The sequence below is a fragment of the Anolis carolinensis genome, chromosome 4 (genome assembly GCF_035594765.1).
Source record: "Anolis carolinensis isolate JA03-04 chromosome 4, rAnoCar3.1.pri, whole genome shotgun sequence".
Classification (NCBI taxonomy): Eukaryota; Metazoa; Chordata; class Lepidosauria; order Squamata; family Dactyloidae; genus Anolis; species Anolis carolinensis.
The window spans coordinates 92,586,275-92,604,700 of NC_085844.1; the positions used below are offsets into that span (position 1 = coordinate 92,586,275).

At 38.8% G+C, this 18,426-nt stretch overlaps 1 protein-coding gene across 4 annotated transcripts in view; it reads left to right on the plus strand.

Annotated features, from left to right (window-relative positions):
* The first annotated feature begins 1,757 nt into the window (after positions 1-1,757).
* The window catches only part of wdr47 (WD repeat domain 47), a 39,304-nt gene continuing 22,635 nt past the window's right edge, over positions 1,758-18,426 (plus strand). For 3 of the 4 annotated variants that reach the window (XM_008115036.3, XM_008115035.3, XM_003223594.4), the window contains exons 1-4: positions 1,759-1,996; positions 14,316-14,482; positions 16,230-16,313; positions 17,785-17,869. In XM_008115036.3, coding sequence (XP_008113243.2) covers positions 14,325-14,482; positions 16,230-16,313; positions 17,785-17,869 — 327 coding nt within the window. In that variant the 5' untranslated portion in view covers positions 1,759-1,996; positions 14,316-14,324. Of the gene's footprint in view, positions 1,997-14,315; positions 14,483-16,229; positions 16,314-17,784; positions 17,870-18,426 lie in introns of all 4 variants that reach the window. The other variant, XM_008115034.3, reaches the window with a different exon arrangement.

The window sequence follows — 18,426 nt, forward strand, 5'->3', positions numbered from 1 at the left end:
AACCATGAAAATGAACAAAATCTGGCTACCAGTATTAAAACTCAAAAATCAGAACAGTAGATGGGAAGCAACACTCTGAGGGCAGAGGAGCCTCAAGGACAGCTAATGACTCTGAACAAAGGATGCACCCCAGGCAAGAGACAAACCTTTCCAATGCTAATCAGGGTGATTAATTGAAACATTAACACTGGCTTCCAACTGACAAAGGACTCTTGTCACACCCTGGACTCTCCACAGATATATATTTACTTTCCTTGCCTAGTTTATCCATGCCTCACAACCTCTGAGGATGCCTGCCATAGATGTGGGCAAAACGTCAGGAGAGAATACTTCTGGAACATGGCCACAGAGCCCGAAAGACATACAACAACCCTGTGATTCTGGCCATGAAAGCCTTCGACAACACAGAGACGTATTGCTTCTTTTGCTGTTTGTTCACCAAGTTTGGTTCAATTCCATTGTTGGTGGAGTTCAGAATGCTCTTTGTGTGTAGGTGAACTATAAATCCCAGTAACTACAACTCCCAAATGACAAACTCAATCTCCCTCAACCCCCCCCCCCCCAAGTATTTAAATTTGGGTGTATCAGGTATTTGTGCCAAATGTGGTCCAGTGAATGAAAATACATCCTGCATATCAGATATTAACATTATCAATTCATAACAGTAGCAAAATTACAGTTATGAAGTAGCAACGAAAATAATTTTATGGTTGGGGCCGTCACCACCACATGAGGAACTGTAGGAAGGTTGCGAACCACTGGCCTTGACGGTGTTTTCTCACCCCATTGATGGGGAGGATAAATGTGGTGTCACATTAGAAAAAGTTGACCATTTCCGCTACCTTGGCAGCCACCTCTCCACAAAAGTCAACATCGACACTGAAATACAACACCGCCTGAGCTCTGCGAGTGCAGCATTTTTCAGAATGAAGCAGAGAGTGTTTGATGACCGGGACATCCATAGAGATACCAAGGTGCTCCCAACCCTGCTCTACGCCTGCGAAACGTGGATGGTCTACAGACACCACACCCAACTCCTGGAGCGTTTCCATCAGCGTTGCCTCAGAAAAATCCTGCAAATCTCTTGGGAAGATAGGTGGACAAATGTCAGCGTGCTTGAGGAAGCAAAGACCACCAGCATTGAAGCGATGCTCCTACACCATCAACTCTGCTGGACTGGCCACGTTGTCCGAATGCCCGATCACCGTCTCCCAAAGCAGCTACTCTACTCCGAACTCAAGAACGGAAAACGTAATGTTGGTGGGTAGGAAAAGAGATTTAAGGATGGGCTCAAAGCCAACCTTAAAAACTGTGGCATAGACACTGAGAACTGGGAAGCCCTGGCCCTTGAGCGCTCTAGTTGGAGGTCGGCTGTGACCAGCAGTGCTGCGGAGTTCGAAGAGGCATGAATGGAGGGCTTAAGGGAGAAACGTGCCAAGAGGAAGGAGCATCAAGCCAACCCTGACCGGGACCGCCTTCTACCTGGAAACCAATGTCCTCACTGCGGGAGAACATGCAGATCAAGAATAGGTCTCTTCAGCCACTTAAGAACCCACCCCCAAGACACCAGAGATGGAAGACAATCCTCCTCGAGCTACGAGGGATCGCCTAATGTAAATCGTGGTCCTATAGGCACATCCTGGAAGAGAAGGGGGCCTTGACAATGGTAACGCCCTGCAAGCGCCATCCCTCCCTCCTCCTTGTGTTGGGGAAACCTCCCTTCGCAGCAGCAGCAGCGCCGCCTTTTTCCCTCCCTTTTCCCTCCCTCAGCGCCGCCCCTTTGGTGGCTCCCTGAGGCAGGCATTTGCCGAAGCCGTGCTTGACAGCCGCAGCCTGGGAAGGAAGGGGACGCAGCCCAAAGAAGAGGAGGAGGAAGAGGAGCCTCCCTGACAGGACTCGCTGTGAGGAAGAAGAAGAGGAGGAGGAGGCTCCTGCCGCCATTTTGTCCCCCCCTCTCCCTCTCTTTGGTCCTTCCCTCACAGGCAGCGCGAGAAAGGTGAGTCCCGCTTTGCATTGACCAGCCAGGCCCTCCTCTGAGGAATCCTGACGGGGGGAGAGGCCTGCTGCTATGAGACTGAGGGAATGAGAGAGAGAGGGAGAGAGAGAGAGAGAGGCCTGGCTGTCCTTTCAGGGACAGAAGTCCTGGAAGGAGTTGGTAAAAAGGGGCGAGGCCATTGCTTCCCTCCACAGCTCCTGAACAGATGCTGAAGGCCTTTCCAACCTCTCTCTTTTCCCTCGTTGCTTCCTTCCAGGCATCTCTCGCCCCTGTCTAAAACCCCCCTTGAACTAGATTATAGGGCAGACTGGACTCAGATAACCCAGTTCAAAGCAGATATTGTGGATAATCTGCCCTGATATTCTGAATTATATGACTGTGGAAGAGCCCTCTCTTTGCCTCCTTCTCCTCCCAATTGCAGGTGGCTCCCTCCCTTGTTTTGTCGCCCATCGCCTTGCCTTTCTTCAAGGCAGCATCCCTCCTCTCTTTTTTGTGTGTGTTCCTTTGTTGCTGCTGCAGCATTGACAGAATTGGCTTTCCTGAATTGGTCCAGCAGAACAACTCTCGCTTATGGCCCCTTCCACACAATTGTATAAAATCCACCATGAACTGGGTTATAGGGCAATGTGGACTCCAGACAGACCCTATATCGCTGGATCTGATCCCAGGTTTTCTGCTTTCAACTGGATTATATGAGTCTGCACTGCCAGGTAATCTGGGATAAACAGAAAACCTGGAATTGGATCCTGGGATATAGGGCCTGTCTGGAAGGGGCCTCAGATAACCCAGCTCAAAGCAGATATTGTGAATTATCTGCTTCGATATTCAGGGTTATACAGCTGTGTGGAAGGGCCCTATGCTGCACTTTGCAGGTTTTGACTGGTAAGGGAAGCATGCACTAAAGAAAAGGCTGCAATGTCATTCATTGTATAGAAAAGAAATTAGGGAGAATGTTTTTCCTTCCAAGTCCTACCTGCTGGCAAGGTTTTCTTTTCTTTTTTTTCATTCAGAAGAAGCCTCACAGCTCCGGGCCCAGAGTCCTTTCTTATGCACATGCAAAGAAGGGCCCTTCCACATAGCCATATAACCCAGAATATCAAGGCAGATAATCCGCAATATCTGCTTTGAACTGGGTTATCTGAGTCCACACTGCCATATATTCCAGTTCAAAGCAGATAATGTGGGATTTTATTCAACTGTGTGGAAGGGGCTTCAGATAACCAGGTTCAAAGCAGATATTGCGGATTATTTGCCTTGATATTCTGGGTTATACAGCTGAGTGGAAGGGCCCTATGCTGCACTTTGCATGTTTTGACAGGTAAGGGAAGTCTGCCCTAAAGAAAAGGCTGCAATGTCTTTCATTGTACAGAAAAAAATAGGGATGATGATTTTGCTTCCAAGTCCTTACTTGCTGGTAAGGTTTTATTTCATTCAGAAAAAGCCTCAAAGCTCCAGGCTCGGAGTCCTTTCTTATGCACATGCAAAGAAGGGCCCTTCTGCACTGCCATATAATCCAGTTCAATGTGGATTTTATACAGCTGTGTGGAAGGGGCCGAAGAGGCTTACTGAGTAAGATTAAGGTAGTTATTCCCATCCAATTTTGACATGGGATTACTGAAGAGCTTTCCAGCCCCTTTTAGAGAGTCACAGTTCTTTGTTTGCATGGCTGAGCCGCAGTGAAAGAAGGATAGACGTTTGCGCGTGTTTCCATGCAGGTATTTACCGGCTGTTCAGTTACCAAATGAATAAACAAATGGTGACAGTCTTGGATACCAGCCGTAGAAAAGGAGAACGTATCGACAACGGGCTGCAGCAGATGTTGCAGCGACTATACAACAGCATGAGACAATGATATGATACTCTATTCTTTGTTCACTCCAGTTTGTTGATTATCTTATTCACAGCTACAATAGACCCACTGAAACAATGGAGATTTAACAAGTTAATACTTATTATGTAAGTTATTTTCATTTCACGGGTTTCTCCTCATTGAAACTAGCAGCTGGGTGTAAGCCTTGGTGTGAAGGATGCTAGGAGCATAAGGAGTCGTCCCTATAGTTTTCTGGAGTGATGTGTCAGTGGTTTGTTCAGTTCTGAATAGCTGTATATTGCAGAGGCTAAATATACCAAAAATTGATGGAAGTGTTGAATATGGAACGTGTTCTAATGTGTAGATAATAAGTATTTGGTTACTCCCTCTCCAGTGTATTTCAAGGCCCTTCCACATAATCATATAACCCAGAATATCAAGGCAGATAATCCACAATATCTGCTTTGAACTGGATTATCTAAATCCACACTACTATATAACCCAGTTCAATGTGGAATTTATACAGCTGCATGGAAGGGGCCTCAGTGAATTGCTGGATTGAATACACCACACAATCATGCCTGCTGTGCTCATTTTGTCTTATTTGGTGATGTAGACAAAAATTGTTGGGCAGTGAGTTATAACAGAAACAGATGAAATCAGTATGGAAGCAACATGAACACACATTTTAAACATTTGGACAGCACAGATTGTCTTTCCACTGGGATACAAAAAGTGTAATACTTTGCTATTGGTAGCAAATTGTTTTTGAACTTATTTGTTTTCTAAGATTTCTCAGGTGTGTGTTCTTTTGTCCTCCACAAAAGCAAATTAAAAAGCCTAAAGACTTCGGAATACATTCTGGATTAATCAGGTCTCGCTGTGATCAGTTCTAGGAATCACAATTTTAAAAGGATAAAAACAAGTTAGATCAGGTTCAGAGAAAGCCAACAGGAATGGTAAGAGGTATGGAGAACTAAACATATGAGGAAACGTTGAGAGCATTGGCCATGTTCAGTTTGGTGAAGAAAAGGCTTAGGAGTGACACGACTGCACTCTTTGAAATACCGTTTCCAAATAGCTGTCACAGAGATGATAGTACAAGTCTAATGGTTTTAAGTTACAGAAGAGTTTACTTCAATTGAACATTAGAAATAACCTCTTGACAGTAAGAGTAATTTGTCATTGGAACTAATTACCTAGAGGTGTTTCTGTTTCCTTCTCTAGGTGCCTTCAAAAACAGGCTAGACAGCTCCATGCTAGGAATTGTCTAGCTGGAATTCATGCATGGCCCTTCCAACACTGTGATTCTGTGAATTACTTGAAATGAGGAAGAAACTGAGACTTGATTGTGCTTGTGTGAGCTTTTGTCCTTGCTGCTAAGCTGTAAGGATAAAAAGAAATGCTACTTTTATACAGAGTACCTGAAAGGTGCCAAGCCAAATCTATCGAGGGATTATGACGATTACTCTACATATGAAAGTGAAGGCTGGGACCTACATACTCCAACCCATAGTGAAGGAAGATAAACCTTCTTCTAAAACTAAGACAGCAGGACTATTTAAGAGATATTGAATGTCTTGATTTCTGCATCCTTTCTCCTTTCTGTAGTCCTACTGTATTTTAAAGATAAAGTTGGAACTATCCAAACGCTGTTGCTCCTGAATGGGGTTGGATAAAGAATTTGATGTAGAGCCAATATAAAGAGTACAATAATTTGTAATCTCCTTCTATCCCTCAAAAGTAGATTGTAATCATTAAGGGTTGGAATGCCTCTTCCTACTGTCCAATCTAGTTGAGTAGAGCCATAGAGCATGAGGAGGTTAGCAATACTTGAGAAGGTAATATTTAGCATTCTTAAGATGGAGGAAAAGAAGGAACAGGGGCACTGAGTCAGCTTACTCAATCATCACCAGTATTTTGAATTGTACTGTATGTGGAAATGACCTATTTCAGCAAATAAGTTATATGCTCCCTACAGATGACCATTGTCAGCATTCTGGCCACAGCATTATGGACCTACTGAAGTTCCTGAACAGTTTCCAAAGGCTGTTCCACATAGAATCTGTTAAAGTAGTTGAAATGGGATATAATCATAGAATTAGGCCTGGAAGCCATGCCCTATGAGAAGTGGCTTAGGAAGTTGGGTATGTTTAGCCTGGGGAAGAGAAGTTTAAGAGGTCACACAATGTCAATTTTAAAATATTTGAAGGGATGTCCTATTGAAGATGGGGTTGGCTGGTTGTCTACTGCTCTAAAAACGGGGCACAGAACAGTGGATTCAAACTAGAGGAAAAGAGATTCCATGTAAGCATGAGGAAGAATTTCCTGATTGTGATAGCTCGTTGACAGTGATATATGCTGCTTCTGAGTGTGGTGGAATTTCCTTCTCTGAAAGCTTTTAAACTGAAGCTGAATGGCCATCTGTCAGGACTGCTTTTATTGTATATTCTTGCATGGTAGAATGAGGTTGAAATTTATAGACCTTGTAGTTTCTTCCAGCTCTATAATTATCTGTGTCACTACAGCCAAACCTGACTTCTCAGGGACCAGGCACAGCTGGTGCATGAGTCTTAATGTCATTTATAGTAAGTCATTTGTAGTAAAGCTGTCTATTTAGAGAATATTTTCATAAAAAGAACACCCCGAAGTTAATTACATATTGAGCATCTTATGTATACCACTCCTAATACTAGTGAATCAGTTTACATAATGTAAATGTATTTGCTTAATGTTCTTTTAGAAATGAAATCCATTGATATACAATTTCCTTGTCTTTTGATTTATTGGTTGTTGTTGTTAACTGAAAAATGGTTGACAGCTTCAGACCTAGCTTCTAGTGGTTCAGTGGTAAATCTGAAGTGTGAGTGTTTATTAATAGAGTTCCCATTGCATCCTCTTCCCAAATGTAGATGCCCTCTATGAGTGTGTGTGTTTGTACAAATAAATCCTCCCTACAAAGAACAGCTTTGCACAGTTTGTCAGGATCAGATGACAGAAAGTTTCCACACCTTTTTATGTTTTCTGGGTTGGTGTTATAAAGCTACTATTGCAATTTGGAGTCATAGAAGACTGGCAAGAAGAGCCTGATATCATATTCAACAAACCAATTTGTGCAGTTTACCTTTCTAACATAAGCCATTTTTGTTGGTAAAACTAATTTTAATTAAAAGTCACGCCTGTTTCAAGGAAAATGGCCCTCGAATATCTTGTGTTTCAACAAGGCTAGAAGAATCAATTTCTATCCTGGCGACTGTTCAGAGTGGTATTAAATGGTTATCTTTACACTGTATCAATCTTATGTAGTTTTTCATAGCTGTCCTTTGTCCTTTTCTGATTTCTTTACTATATTTTTCCATTCTATACTGGTATTTAAAATAATATTACATTTTATTCAGTTCAAACAACTTTTGTGAAAAATATTGTTGCTTGTTAATAGCTGTATTAAACCTGCAACCCTATAGTCATTTATAAGATGGAAAGTCCTATTAAATTGCATTTACTTTTGAGTAGGCAGGTATAGGGTTGAATTACAAATAGTGAATTCTTCCTTGCAGTATCTCGTAAAGTATCAGAACGATTTAACCATCAGTGTCTGTAATGCAACTTTATTTTGCCAGAAGATAGGGACTGAGTTGGAAATCACATTGTCATATAGATATTGTTGGACATTATACCTCTCAGTTGTTTATGCTAGCAAAGTTGCTGGGACTTGCAGTTCAACAGCACCTAGAGGGCCACATAATTTCTGTTTTTCCATTTAGACCAGAGTTTTCCAAACTGCATGTAGCAACACATTGCAGTGTCAGCAAAAGTGTGTAGATGTGTCATGTGAACATAATGAGAAATCTCTGTGTCTAGCTGAAATAAGCAATAAATCATATATTTAAAAAAATATAAGTGAAAGGTTTTCATTCGATTTGTTACATCATCATACATTTTGTTCTTAGAATGCATGTCTAAAACGTGTGTCACCAAACTGAAACATTTAAAAAACTCTGGTCGAGATCAAAGGAAGTCATAGTGTTGTGGCTGATAGGAGAGATAATACCAAGAGCGATCCTTTGTTGAGGCAGTAAAGGACGGCTTTATTTTCAGCTGAGACACTGGCGTGGAATTTCCTCCAAAAGCAAACCAGTGTGAGGATAAAAGCGTTTACTTTCCCTTTTATACATCTTCAAATACAAGCAAACAAAGAAACATGCTCTTACATGCATCTCGTCATCAGTACGTCACTTCACATGTCTACATACATGGGCATATATGTATGTCTCAGCAATTTCCTATCTAAACACTCTAAAAGTGGTTTGCAGCAAGTTAGAGATAACTAGGGTTCAGCTATAGACATCAATCAGGGGCCTATTTTGATCTGTCAGATAACAGCCCCCCCTTCTCTTACCTGTCCTGCCAGCTTGTGCATTCTGAGAATCTAACACAGAGACAGGCTGATTTTTCTACATTTCAGTGCTTCTAATGTGCATACAATATATGTGAATATCTATATTTTCCAATACTTCCACATCAATAGTCACACTCTATTCTGTTTTGGTCAGACCTCAACTGGACCCAGTTCTGGGCACCAGTTAAAGAAAAATGTTGACAAACTAGCAAATGTCGACTAGAGAAGGGCAACCAAAATTATTTGTTGTGTCTCCATACATTTTGTTCTTCCAATTTATGTATGTATCTGTATGTCTTGGTTTAACCTCCACTTTGCTAATAAATTGAACTACTGTGCTGCAAAATAGTGCATGTCTAAAACATGTGTCACAAACATTTTTTGGAAAGTTTTGCGTTGGACAGTTGGACAACTGCCATTATTTCCATTTTTGTCAGTTGGTTAGCATGACACTGTAGCCATTTCTCTGGGGTAAACATATTAAAACATCAGTCTTATCTTCAATTATGGAGGCCAAACCTCTTTTAGCAAATAATTAAATTAAAATCAGCAAGAAATTTGAAAATGCAAACTTGAATATTAAAAAGAAAGGAATACTAAATCCTTCTGTCACCATGAAGTATTAGTCTTGGTTCACTTGGTGATGCTGTGTGCCATATGTGCTGAGGTTTGTGGTATGTGAAGAGCTTGAGCTGTATCAGTTTAGCCTTTTTCTGATTAAATCTTTCTTATGTATGCTTTTATCCTGTTTAGAAACCAAGTTTGTGTTTTATTATTAAAATCTGACAAAATCATTTACTCTTTCAGTAGCATTTCTACTCTGAAAGTTTTCTTTCTTTTATCAATTCTTATGCCTTGCTGTTGATTAAATTACTGTATATACTTTTAGCAGCATGGTTGTTGTGCCTTTTTTGTACTGTAAGTTGTTAACTCAGGGAAAAAAATAATGAAAGGGCAACTAATGCTTTCTTTATAAATGTCTTAAATCCCCTGGATGATACTGATGAAACAATATTCTATTACATATAGATCTGAACCAGAGACAAACATTTCATTATGCATGTCCTTCATATTTTAAAGCACCACTAATAAGGAAGTTTAAAATGAAAGTTGTTTTTCAATAACCCTTTACATATCTTGTTATTAGTTTTTTTCAAACAATAAAAGTTATGATTAATACAAATTAAAAGCAACCAAGTGACTTATGCCATCTGGAAGACTAATCACTCTTAATTGACATAAGCTTTTGTGGATTACAAACCACTTTGTGGTTTAAAGACACAGTGATTGTGTTCCGATTACTCTGTGGAAATATTAAAAGATTTAGTTTCAATGATTTTAAGTATGCACAGGAAAAGTCATAGATAAAAATAGATAGATAAATATTCGTAAATATAAATAAGATGCTTCAGAATCAGATATGTCAATTCTAAATTGTTTATACAGTGAAATGCTGGTATGAAGTTTTAATGTATTTAATGTTTAATTGTTTTAATAGCAGAAATTGTTCTTAAACTTTATTTTTATATTGTAATGTCTTAATTTTTTAAATTATTCTTTTATATTTATTATCTGCCTATATCAGGAGAAAGTGGGATAAAAAAATTAAACACATATTTAGTTTGGGATGGGTCACATCAGTTCCATAGTACCTGGATCTCATTGTAGTCTATCCTCAAACAGAATTGGGAGTATCACTGTGATGTAATCTCCATGTGTTAGCTATCTCAGTTTTAAGGGTCACAAAAGCAGCACTCAATTACATTGCATCCTCAGTTCCAATGCAGTACACTCTCTCAGAATCAATATATTCCTTTTGAATGACTATGAATGTGCTATTGAATAAACAACTGTAGTTGTGATTGTAAATTTGATTTTTTTTTCTGGGATGAATGGAAAATTCCTAAATAGTTTGTCATCATATCTTAATCACTGGAGGTCACATGCAACCTACATTGCTGATAGAACCTAGTCTTTGGATTAATAGAATTTCATCCCATCATTTCTCATCTATATATATAAAAGGGTAATGAAATTTTGGCCTAGGACAAAAAAACAAAACTACACATCCCAAAAACACTAAACTTGGCAGCACAACCCCTCATCCATGCCTCTATGTTCATACAACAAAAAGAAAAGAAAAAGTCCTAATTAGAGGGAGAGGAATAATAGTTTTTATCCAATTGCTGCCAGTTAAAAGGCTAAGCTCCGCCCACTTGGTCTCCTAGCAACCCACTCAGCCCAGGGGACAGGCAGACATAGGCCTCACTTAGGCCTCTTCCCCACTGCCTATAAAATATAGATTATCAGATTTGAACTGGATTATATGGCAGTGTAGACTCAAGGCCCTTCCATACAGCTATATAACCCATTTATAATCTTATATTATCTGCTTTGAACTGGATTATCTTGACTCCACACTGCCATATAATCCACTTCAGTGTGCAGTCGGACACAACTGGACTTAATGTCAGGAGAAAACCTTTACCCTTTACCTTAACTACCACCAATTCCTCAATACTTTATTTCCCATACCACCATACTTCGCCACAGCAATGCGTGGCCGGGCACAGCTAGTTCACATATAATAAAATTCACCTCATCCATATGACTAGAGGTTTCAGGCAGCCATCTCTATCATGCACTGTGTATGTCCTGTGGTAAAGAATCTTGTCTTGCAAGAGATATTAACCTGTATGTTTTTGCAATTGAATAGTATCATCATTTAAGAAACACCACCTCAAAGAACATGCAGTATTTAGTGGTGAAGAAGGAGAGAAGACATTTAAGAGGCTGTATTTAAAGTTGATATAGCTTTTAAGTTTAGTGTTACAAACAAGACAGCCCCTGTGAGATTTCCCTTCTGTTCAGGGAACATCTCCAAGGATCAAATGTCTGTCCCAACTGCCTAATGGAAACTAAAACCATTATGATGAAATGTATGCAACTGCCTTGGACAGAGTTAAGACATCTCGCTCATACAGGACCTTCGTGGTTTACCCACCTCCATACATAGAGGAATGTGTTGTATGTTCTTAAATAAACTCCCTTTGTGGGTCATCTGTATTTGGCACCTCCCTCCCTCACACTTGTAAGGTCAGGTCATAGATGTATGGCTGTTTTCATTTAATCCACTAGAATATGTAATTATTCTTGTTCTAGTTTTCTGTATCTTAAAAATGAGTGCAATTTAAGAGTCAATCCTGTCAAATGTAGAAAAATTGCATTGTGCACTTTTTTTCTGTAAGGCAACATGCACCAGTAAGAAGTGAAATACAGCAGCTGAAAATACAAGGTTAAAAAAAGAAACACAGTACAGTTACTAAGATAAAGGGACTTTAATAACCAATTAAAGTTAAACCTATCATCATGCTGTGTGCCTTCAAGTCATATCTGACCTATAGTGACCAAAGGCGAACCTATCATGAGTTGTTTTTTTTTTAGTAAGATTTATTCAGATGGGCTTTTCCTTTGCCTTCCTCTAAGGCTGTGGGACTGATTAGCCCAAGATCCCCCAGTGGGTTTCCTTGGTCAATCAGGGATTCAAAGAGTCATATTCCAACACTCAAACCATAAAAGCATGGAATCCACACATTTATACAGCAATTGTGATTGATCTCAATTGCAATTCTACACATATTTGATTGCAATTTGGATTTGAGGCTCTGAGTGGGAAATATATGTTCCAGAATCTGTCATATGCATGACTAAAACATGAGAGACTGCTTTCAGCGTTGATGAGACTTTGGTCCTATACCGTTGCCAGAGAACTAACTCCCAAGAGGATACACACAGCAAGAGCAGTGCATTGCCACCAGCTTTATTCATAGTTCATAGTAGGGGATTTCGCACAGCTAATTAATTCTACAAGATGCTGGAAGCAAAATTTAAATTATTATTCTTCATGATATTTACCACAAAGCCATTATCTCAGTAAAAGCCTTGCAGTGGCATCTGTGCTAGCAAGCATATTTATTGAGAAGTCAGTCACATTTGGTTCGAAACAATGTATTTAGGAGTGTAGCTTAGTAAGCAAAGTTTGATGTAGTTTAAAGTAAATTCCAGCCTCTCTCAGCACTATTTGAGAAAAAATCACTCTAGTAATTTTGTTTTCTCCTGATTGGCGCTTTTACTGGAACTAAGTCTTTAAATACAGTCATGATTTCCTGTTTCCTTCCAGCAACTCAATCTTTTAATTACTTTTATTCTTCTTAGATTCAGAGCACTGCCACCATTTTTCTACATTTCAAAAAAATGTGGTTAATTGAAATGAGATTTTTAAAAGGATAAAACCAATCCATTGCAATATACTACCCTGAGTTTGCAAGATGGCATGTGCAAACAAATATTACCACCCAACACAAAAAGGCTTTGTTGCTTGTTACTATTCTGTAGAATTGAATCTCTGCATCTGAAATCTAGCAGGATGGGTTGGATTGTGTGGAGGAGATGATATGATTAATACCATACAGCATTATGATCAATTACAAGATTCCATTGTATTGGTAACAATAATGATAACAATGTGAAGTTACAAAAGATACATTATTTTATATGTTAAGGTTCATTAGCAATGTATTTGTTGAGGTAGCCATGCAATTTTAAATAAAAGAACTTTCCAACCATGGAGAGAATGAACAGAGAAGCTTTGAAGTGGACTAGTTCTGTGGATGCCCAAGAAGGAATCTCCATTCTTAGCATACCACAAGCATTAGCTCTTGCTATCTCTTTACAAGCATGTACAGTGTTCCCCTGCTACTTCACGGTTCGCTTATTGCGAGCTTGATGTTTCGTGGGGAAATTTTTTTATTTATTTATTTATTTGCCCGGCCCATTGCTTCTTTTAATAGTTAAATGGCCTTTCTCCCCTTGCAAACTCTGGGGAGAGTGATGTCTTTCTTACCAGTGCCGGCAGGCCCCTTGCTTTGTGTCTGCCATGTTGCCCTGGCTGCCTCTGCTCTTGGCCGCTCCGCCCGGTAAGCGAGTGAGGAAGGGAGGGTGAGAGAGAGAGGGCGGGCGGCAGCAGAGGAGCTACACTCACTTCTGGGTTCGCTGTGCCCGTTTTCTGGCTTCCGCGCATTAGAAACGACTCGTCTGAGTGCTCGCACTCGCTCTACCTTTTCGTGCCACCCCCAGCCCACCTCAGATCGAGGCACAAGCACTTCGGGGTGCGCGGTAGGCTCCTACCCTCACTTCCAGGTTCGCCCCAGCGGTGGCCATTTTTGGGCGCACGATTTCAGAGTCTCGCGAGAGCGCCCCGTGCTCATTTTTAGTCATACTGATGATTGATTATAGTAACAGTTCTGATAATTCATGAGAAAAAATAACAGTGATTTTTGTTTAATTTGATTATGGAGGCATACAGGAGACAATAAATTTCTGGAGAACCAGGTGTTCTCCTTCAAGGCATATTGATGCTTTTATCCAAAAGTATCCTTATTTAAATCTTGTTTACGCTACTGATACCTTGGAATGTGAAAAGCTGTCATACTGATTTTTGTTGCATTCCTCAGCATGCTCATGCTGGCCTAGTTTTGTATCAATATATTACAAGTTGTTTTTTTTGCTCCTTTACACATAGTGGTTAGATTGCTTTGGTGTACTGCACATGTCTCCCAATATTTTAAAATATTTTCTCATTGATCAATTATATTTGTGTACATTTTCAGATAAATGAAATGTTAATGTATGCAGATGATTATCTGCAAGTCTTTTCTTTGCTAAATACATCATAAGCCTTAGAAATTTGTAGACTTCCAAAAATAAAGAGCTTCATCCCATTGCCAATACAAAGTGGATTTTTCTTAGGGAAATGTGGACACAGTAAATTTCTTCCCATTCATTTACAGACCCTTTTTGAAAACCGGGACATCGTTAGTGGAAACATTAAATTCTATTGATATTCATATTCCTCTATATGAAGGCAAAGAGACAGCTATGGATATAGTTGCACAATTGGGCTGAATTATTACTGATGCTATATTGGACTGTGTAAGACTTGATGCTTCAGTACACCAACAAGTTATAGCATGTTTAAATTAAACTGGAAAATCCATTTGTCAGTGCCTATGTATTGACATACATTGGACCTAATTTTCTTTGCTTTCCAGTCTAGCACAATGACGGCAGAAGAAACGGTGAATGTGAAAGAAGCTGAAATAGTGAAATTAATACTGGATTTCCTAAACTCAAGAAAACTTCATATAAGTATGCTGGCCCTGGAGAAAGAAAGTGGAGTAATCAATGGACTATTTTCAGATGATATGCTTTTCTTAAGGTAAAAATTATTATCATAACATTAAGAATACTTTAAAGCAAGCCAAAACATTATTGATCCAAAACTATTTTTTTTATCCTTCTTGAACTTGACCATAGCTTCTTTCACCCTATCTGTTTCAATATGGGAGCAATATGTCTACAGTAATGAAACAGAAATATTTAAACAATTATTTTAAGTACACCATCACATGTAACATGCTTAACTGTATTATCATTTGATTTTTCTATTTTTATTTTTGAGCCACTCAACAATCTTTTGGGTATAGTGTTGAAGGCACGTTGATATTACATCCAGTGAATGAAGCAGTGACATTTTAAAGTCTGATTCTGTACATTGAGATCAGTGTTATATATTTTCCATTAAGTAAGTGTTGGACTGAAATCATATTGTTTATCTAAATTTTAGATCATTTTAAAACAACAATATAGAATTAGGTTTCCATTGTTGCCATTTTGATCTTGAAGCGATGCTTCAGTTCACCTTGTTAGAACCATGCTATATTCCCAGTCAAGGGGGAAGTGACCTATTCTGTGCTGATATATGTCAGTCCTGCATGAGATGAGGTGCATATATTCTAATACCTTGCAAAAAAAGGAGATTCACTCATTAGCAGGAATAGGGTAATATACAGCCTCACAACGAATAATAAAATAGAAGTTTGGTGTATATTTGGCAAGCTTTGAACACACCTTTACTCTAGGATTTAAATGTAATGTTATTGCTAACTTGCCAAATCTACGTTGTTTATAGCTGTATTTACTATGTGAATGTAAAATTTGTTGTGTTTCCACCAAATCTTGGCATTTATGTCAAATAATTTTTCATGCCAACTGTTGACAAATTCTATGGTATTATAATATATGGTCTCTTCTGCATGTATGCCAAAGGACACATTAACTTCTCCCAAAGTGCTCTGCTTACAGGAATATCCATGGAGACTGTTATTTCTATTACTTCTATTCTACTGAATTCCATGATTATAGAATTACACTGAAGTTCTGCATTTAAACTAATTGAAATGGGCCAATATTGGATTCTGCTTACCAAAAAAAGGAAATACTGACCAAGGCTATCAGTACGATGCACATATAAAAAGATAGGAATTGCTTTTTCTGAAGTAAGATATGAAATTTTTCCTATTAACAAAGAAGTTGTGTCATATGTGGACATTTGTTGCAGTGCAATTTAAATATAGCTTACAGCTGAAGCTGTTGCGCCTTGTACTGGAATGAACTTGCCCTATCCAAGAATCTTTGTAGGACTTGCCCCTCAGCGTCCTTTGTATACAAGACATTGCCAATTGTATCTATTCTAACTGCAAGTCTAAGAATTCATATGTGCTCTTTTTTACCAAAGACAGCATGATGACATGTATTTTATATGGAAAAGTGTACAATTTTAGTGTAACCTAGATCTGCCCAGTTCAGCTTATTCCTTTTTTAGTGTTCCAGAATTCATTGTTTATTTTTGATTACTTGAAAAATGATTAAATGTTAAAGCACCCTACAGAGTCTTACCACTTCTGAAATACGATTATCTGGTATTTGTTCTTGGAGTTTTGTGTTGTTTACAAGAATTTAGGTTTTACTTTTATCTATTTAAATGAGGAGATAATCTTATTAACTGCTTTCCAGAGCATTAACTGTAAAGCTGACTGGTCATCTGAAGCAGTTATTGGTGAAGTTTGCCCCCCCCCCCCCCCCCGTTTAACAGAATTAAATTGATTTCTCTCATTTTTTAAAAGGCAGTTGGTCCTAGATGGCCAGTGGGATGAGGTTCTTCAGTTCATCCAGCCTCTAGAGTGTATGGACAAATTTGACAAGAAAAGGTAAATTAGCAGCAATGCTTCAACCTAATGGCACAGTATTGTTAGAAAAATTACATTACAGTCTTCATTTATCACATTTTTGCAAGAGTATACACTGCAAATATGCAGAGTTCGGGTCTAGTTTGTGTTATTTTTTGCCACAAACCCTTGCTTTTGTGCCACTACCCGCATGTGATGTAACTAGGAATGGGAAGGCCTCCAGAAAAATTGGAGAAAATACCTCAGAAAAATGGGGGGGGGGCAACTTTTTTGTCCTAATTTTTCCATTTTTTTCCAGACTTTCCCATTTCTAGATACAACTAATGTGTTGAAATTTGAGTTGTGTAAATAATCTTGAACAAATGGTTTGGGTAATATTTAGTTGCCCCAGATCAAATTCCAATCTCCCACTTCTATCAAATTCTGCTTGTCAGAGGTTCTAAAACAAATGCATGTTTGGTGGGAGAAGGATTGTGAGCTCTTCTTAAGTCTGCCCCAAAACTTTCCATTGGCTGGACATGAAAACACATTGATGGAAACAATCAGTAGCTTTTCTTGGGTTATTTTGTTTCTTTACTTCTTATATTCAGGAGGAAATAGTATGAGAAATACTAGATGTTTGTTATCCTAGATCTTAAAAAAAATACTAACTTAAATGTGCTCATTCAATTGCAAACCTCTTTTTCCCACTTCTGTGACCCTGTAATTCAGCCTGTACTCACATTCTTTCTAGTTGAAAAATAATTTTGGAACTGCTACTGTTGTTCAGGTATGCTATCTTCTTTCCCATGAGCCCATATCAGTTGAACATCTTAAGAATAGCACTGAGATTTCATTGTATAAATAGGTTTTGTTACATAAATAGAAACAATGTAGCAGTGTTTTCACTAAGCTCTCATTGTTATGACTAGGGCACAGAATGTCGATAATAGAGTACTAGGTAATTACGTTTGAACATGATATTTTCCAAATTCCAAAAAAAGAGGTAACTGTTACCCTGCTTCCCCGAAAATAAGACATCCCCAGAAAATAAGACCTAGTAGAGGTTTTGCTGAATTGCTAAATATAAGGCCTCCCCCGAAAGTAAGACCTAGCAAAGTTTTTGTTTGTAAGCATGCCCGCCAAACAGAACACCAGAGCATGCAGGATCGGTAAATGTACGTATCATAGAGTGTTGTACATGGAAATAACAGTAGTAACAAGAAATTCTTGATAGGATTCACATTTTGTCTGGTTATGCTGGTTTGTGATGACAACTACTGTACAGTATATAATAAATGTTCATTTTTTTTGTTCAACAATAAATGTGAATTCTTCTTCATGGAAAAATAAGACAACCCCTGAAAATAAGACCTAGCACATCTTTGGGAGCAAAAAATAATATAAGACACTGTCTTATTTTCGGGGAAACACGGTAACTTCTACCATCTATTGACGTTCTGTTGATACATTGTTCTTATCTCATTTGGATTTTTATTTTTCTTGGGTGCAGGTTTCGTTATATCATTCTGAAACAGAAATTTTTAGAAGCCTTGTGTGTGAACAATGCAATGTCTGCAGAAGATGAGCCTCAGCATGTAAGTCTGCCATAAATGTGAGCAGGAGGAGGGAAGCCTTATGCTATTTGGATCCTTCCCTTTCTCTCTGCTAGCATTAAGTTCTTCTTTTAGAATACTTGCATATACATAATCATGGAGATGAGACCGAAGTCTAAATATAGAATTCATTTATGTTTCATATACACCTTGTACACATTGTCTGAAGGTAACGTGTTAAATAATGTTGTGCATGGACGATATCAGGAAGCAAATTTCAGTCATCCATTTTGGATCTGTAAGTACCAGTATTTTAGATTTTGGAATTCAGGATAAGAGATACTCAACCTGTATGTATATTTTCAGCATAAGAGTGAAGGTTGTATCCAGTTTTCATCTGAAAGTGGAAAAAAGGCATTCAAACCTGTATACTTATAGCATTGTTGTTAGAAAATAAAAACAGCTGGTTCTGAATAGAGATGGGAAGGCCTGTGAGGGAAAATTGGAGAAAAACGTTGTCTCCCTGCTTTTTTTGTCATCTCCCCCCCCCCTATTTTTTTTAGTTTTGTTCCATCCAACCCCCAATTTTTTCCCAGACC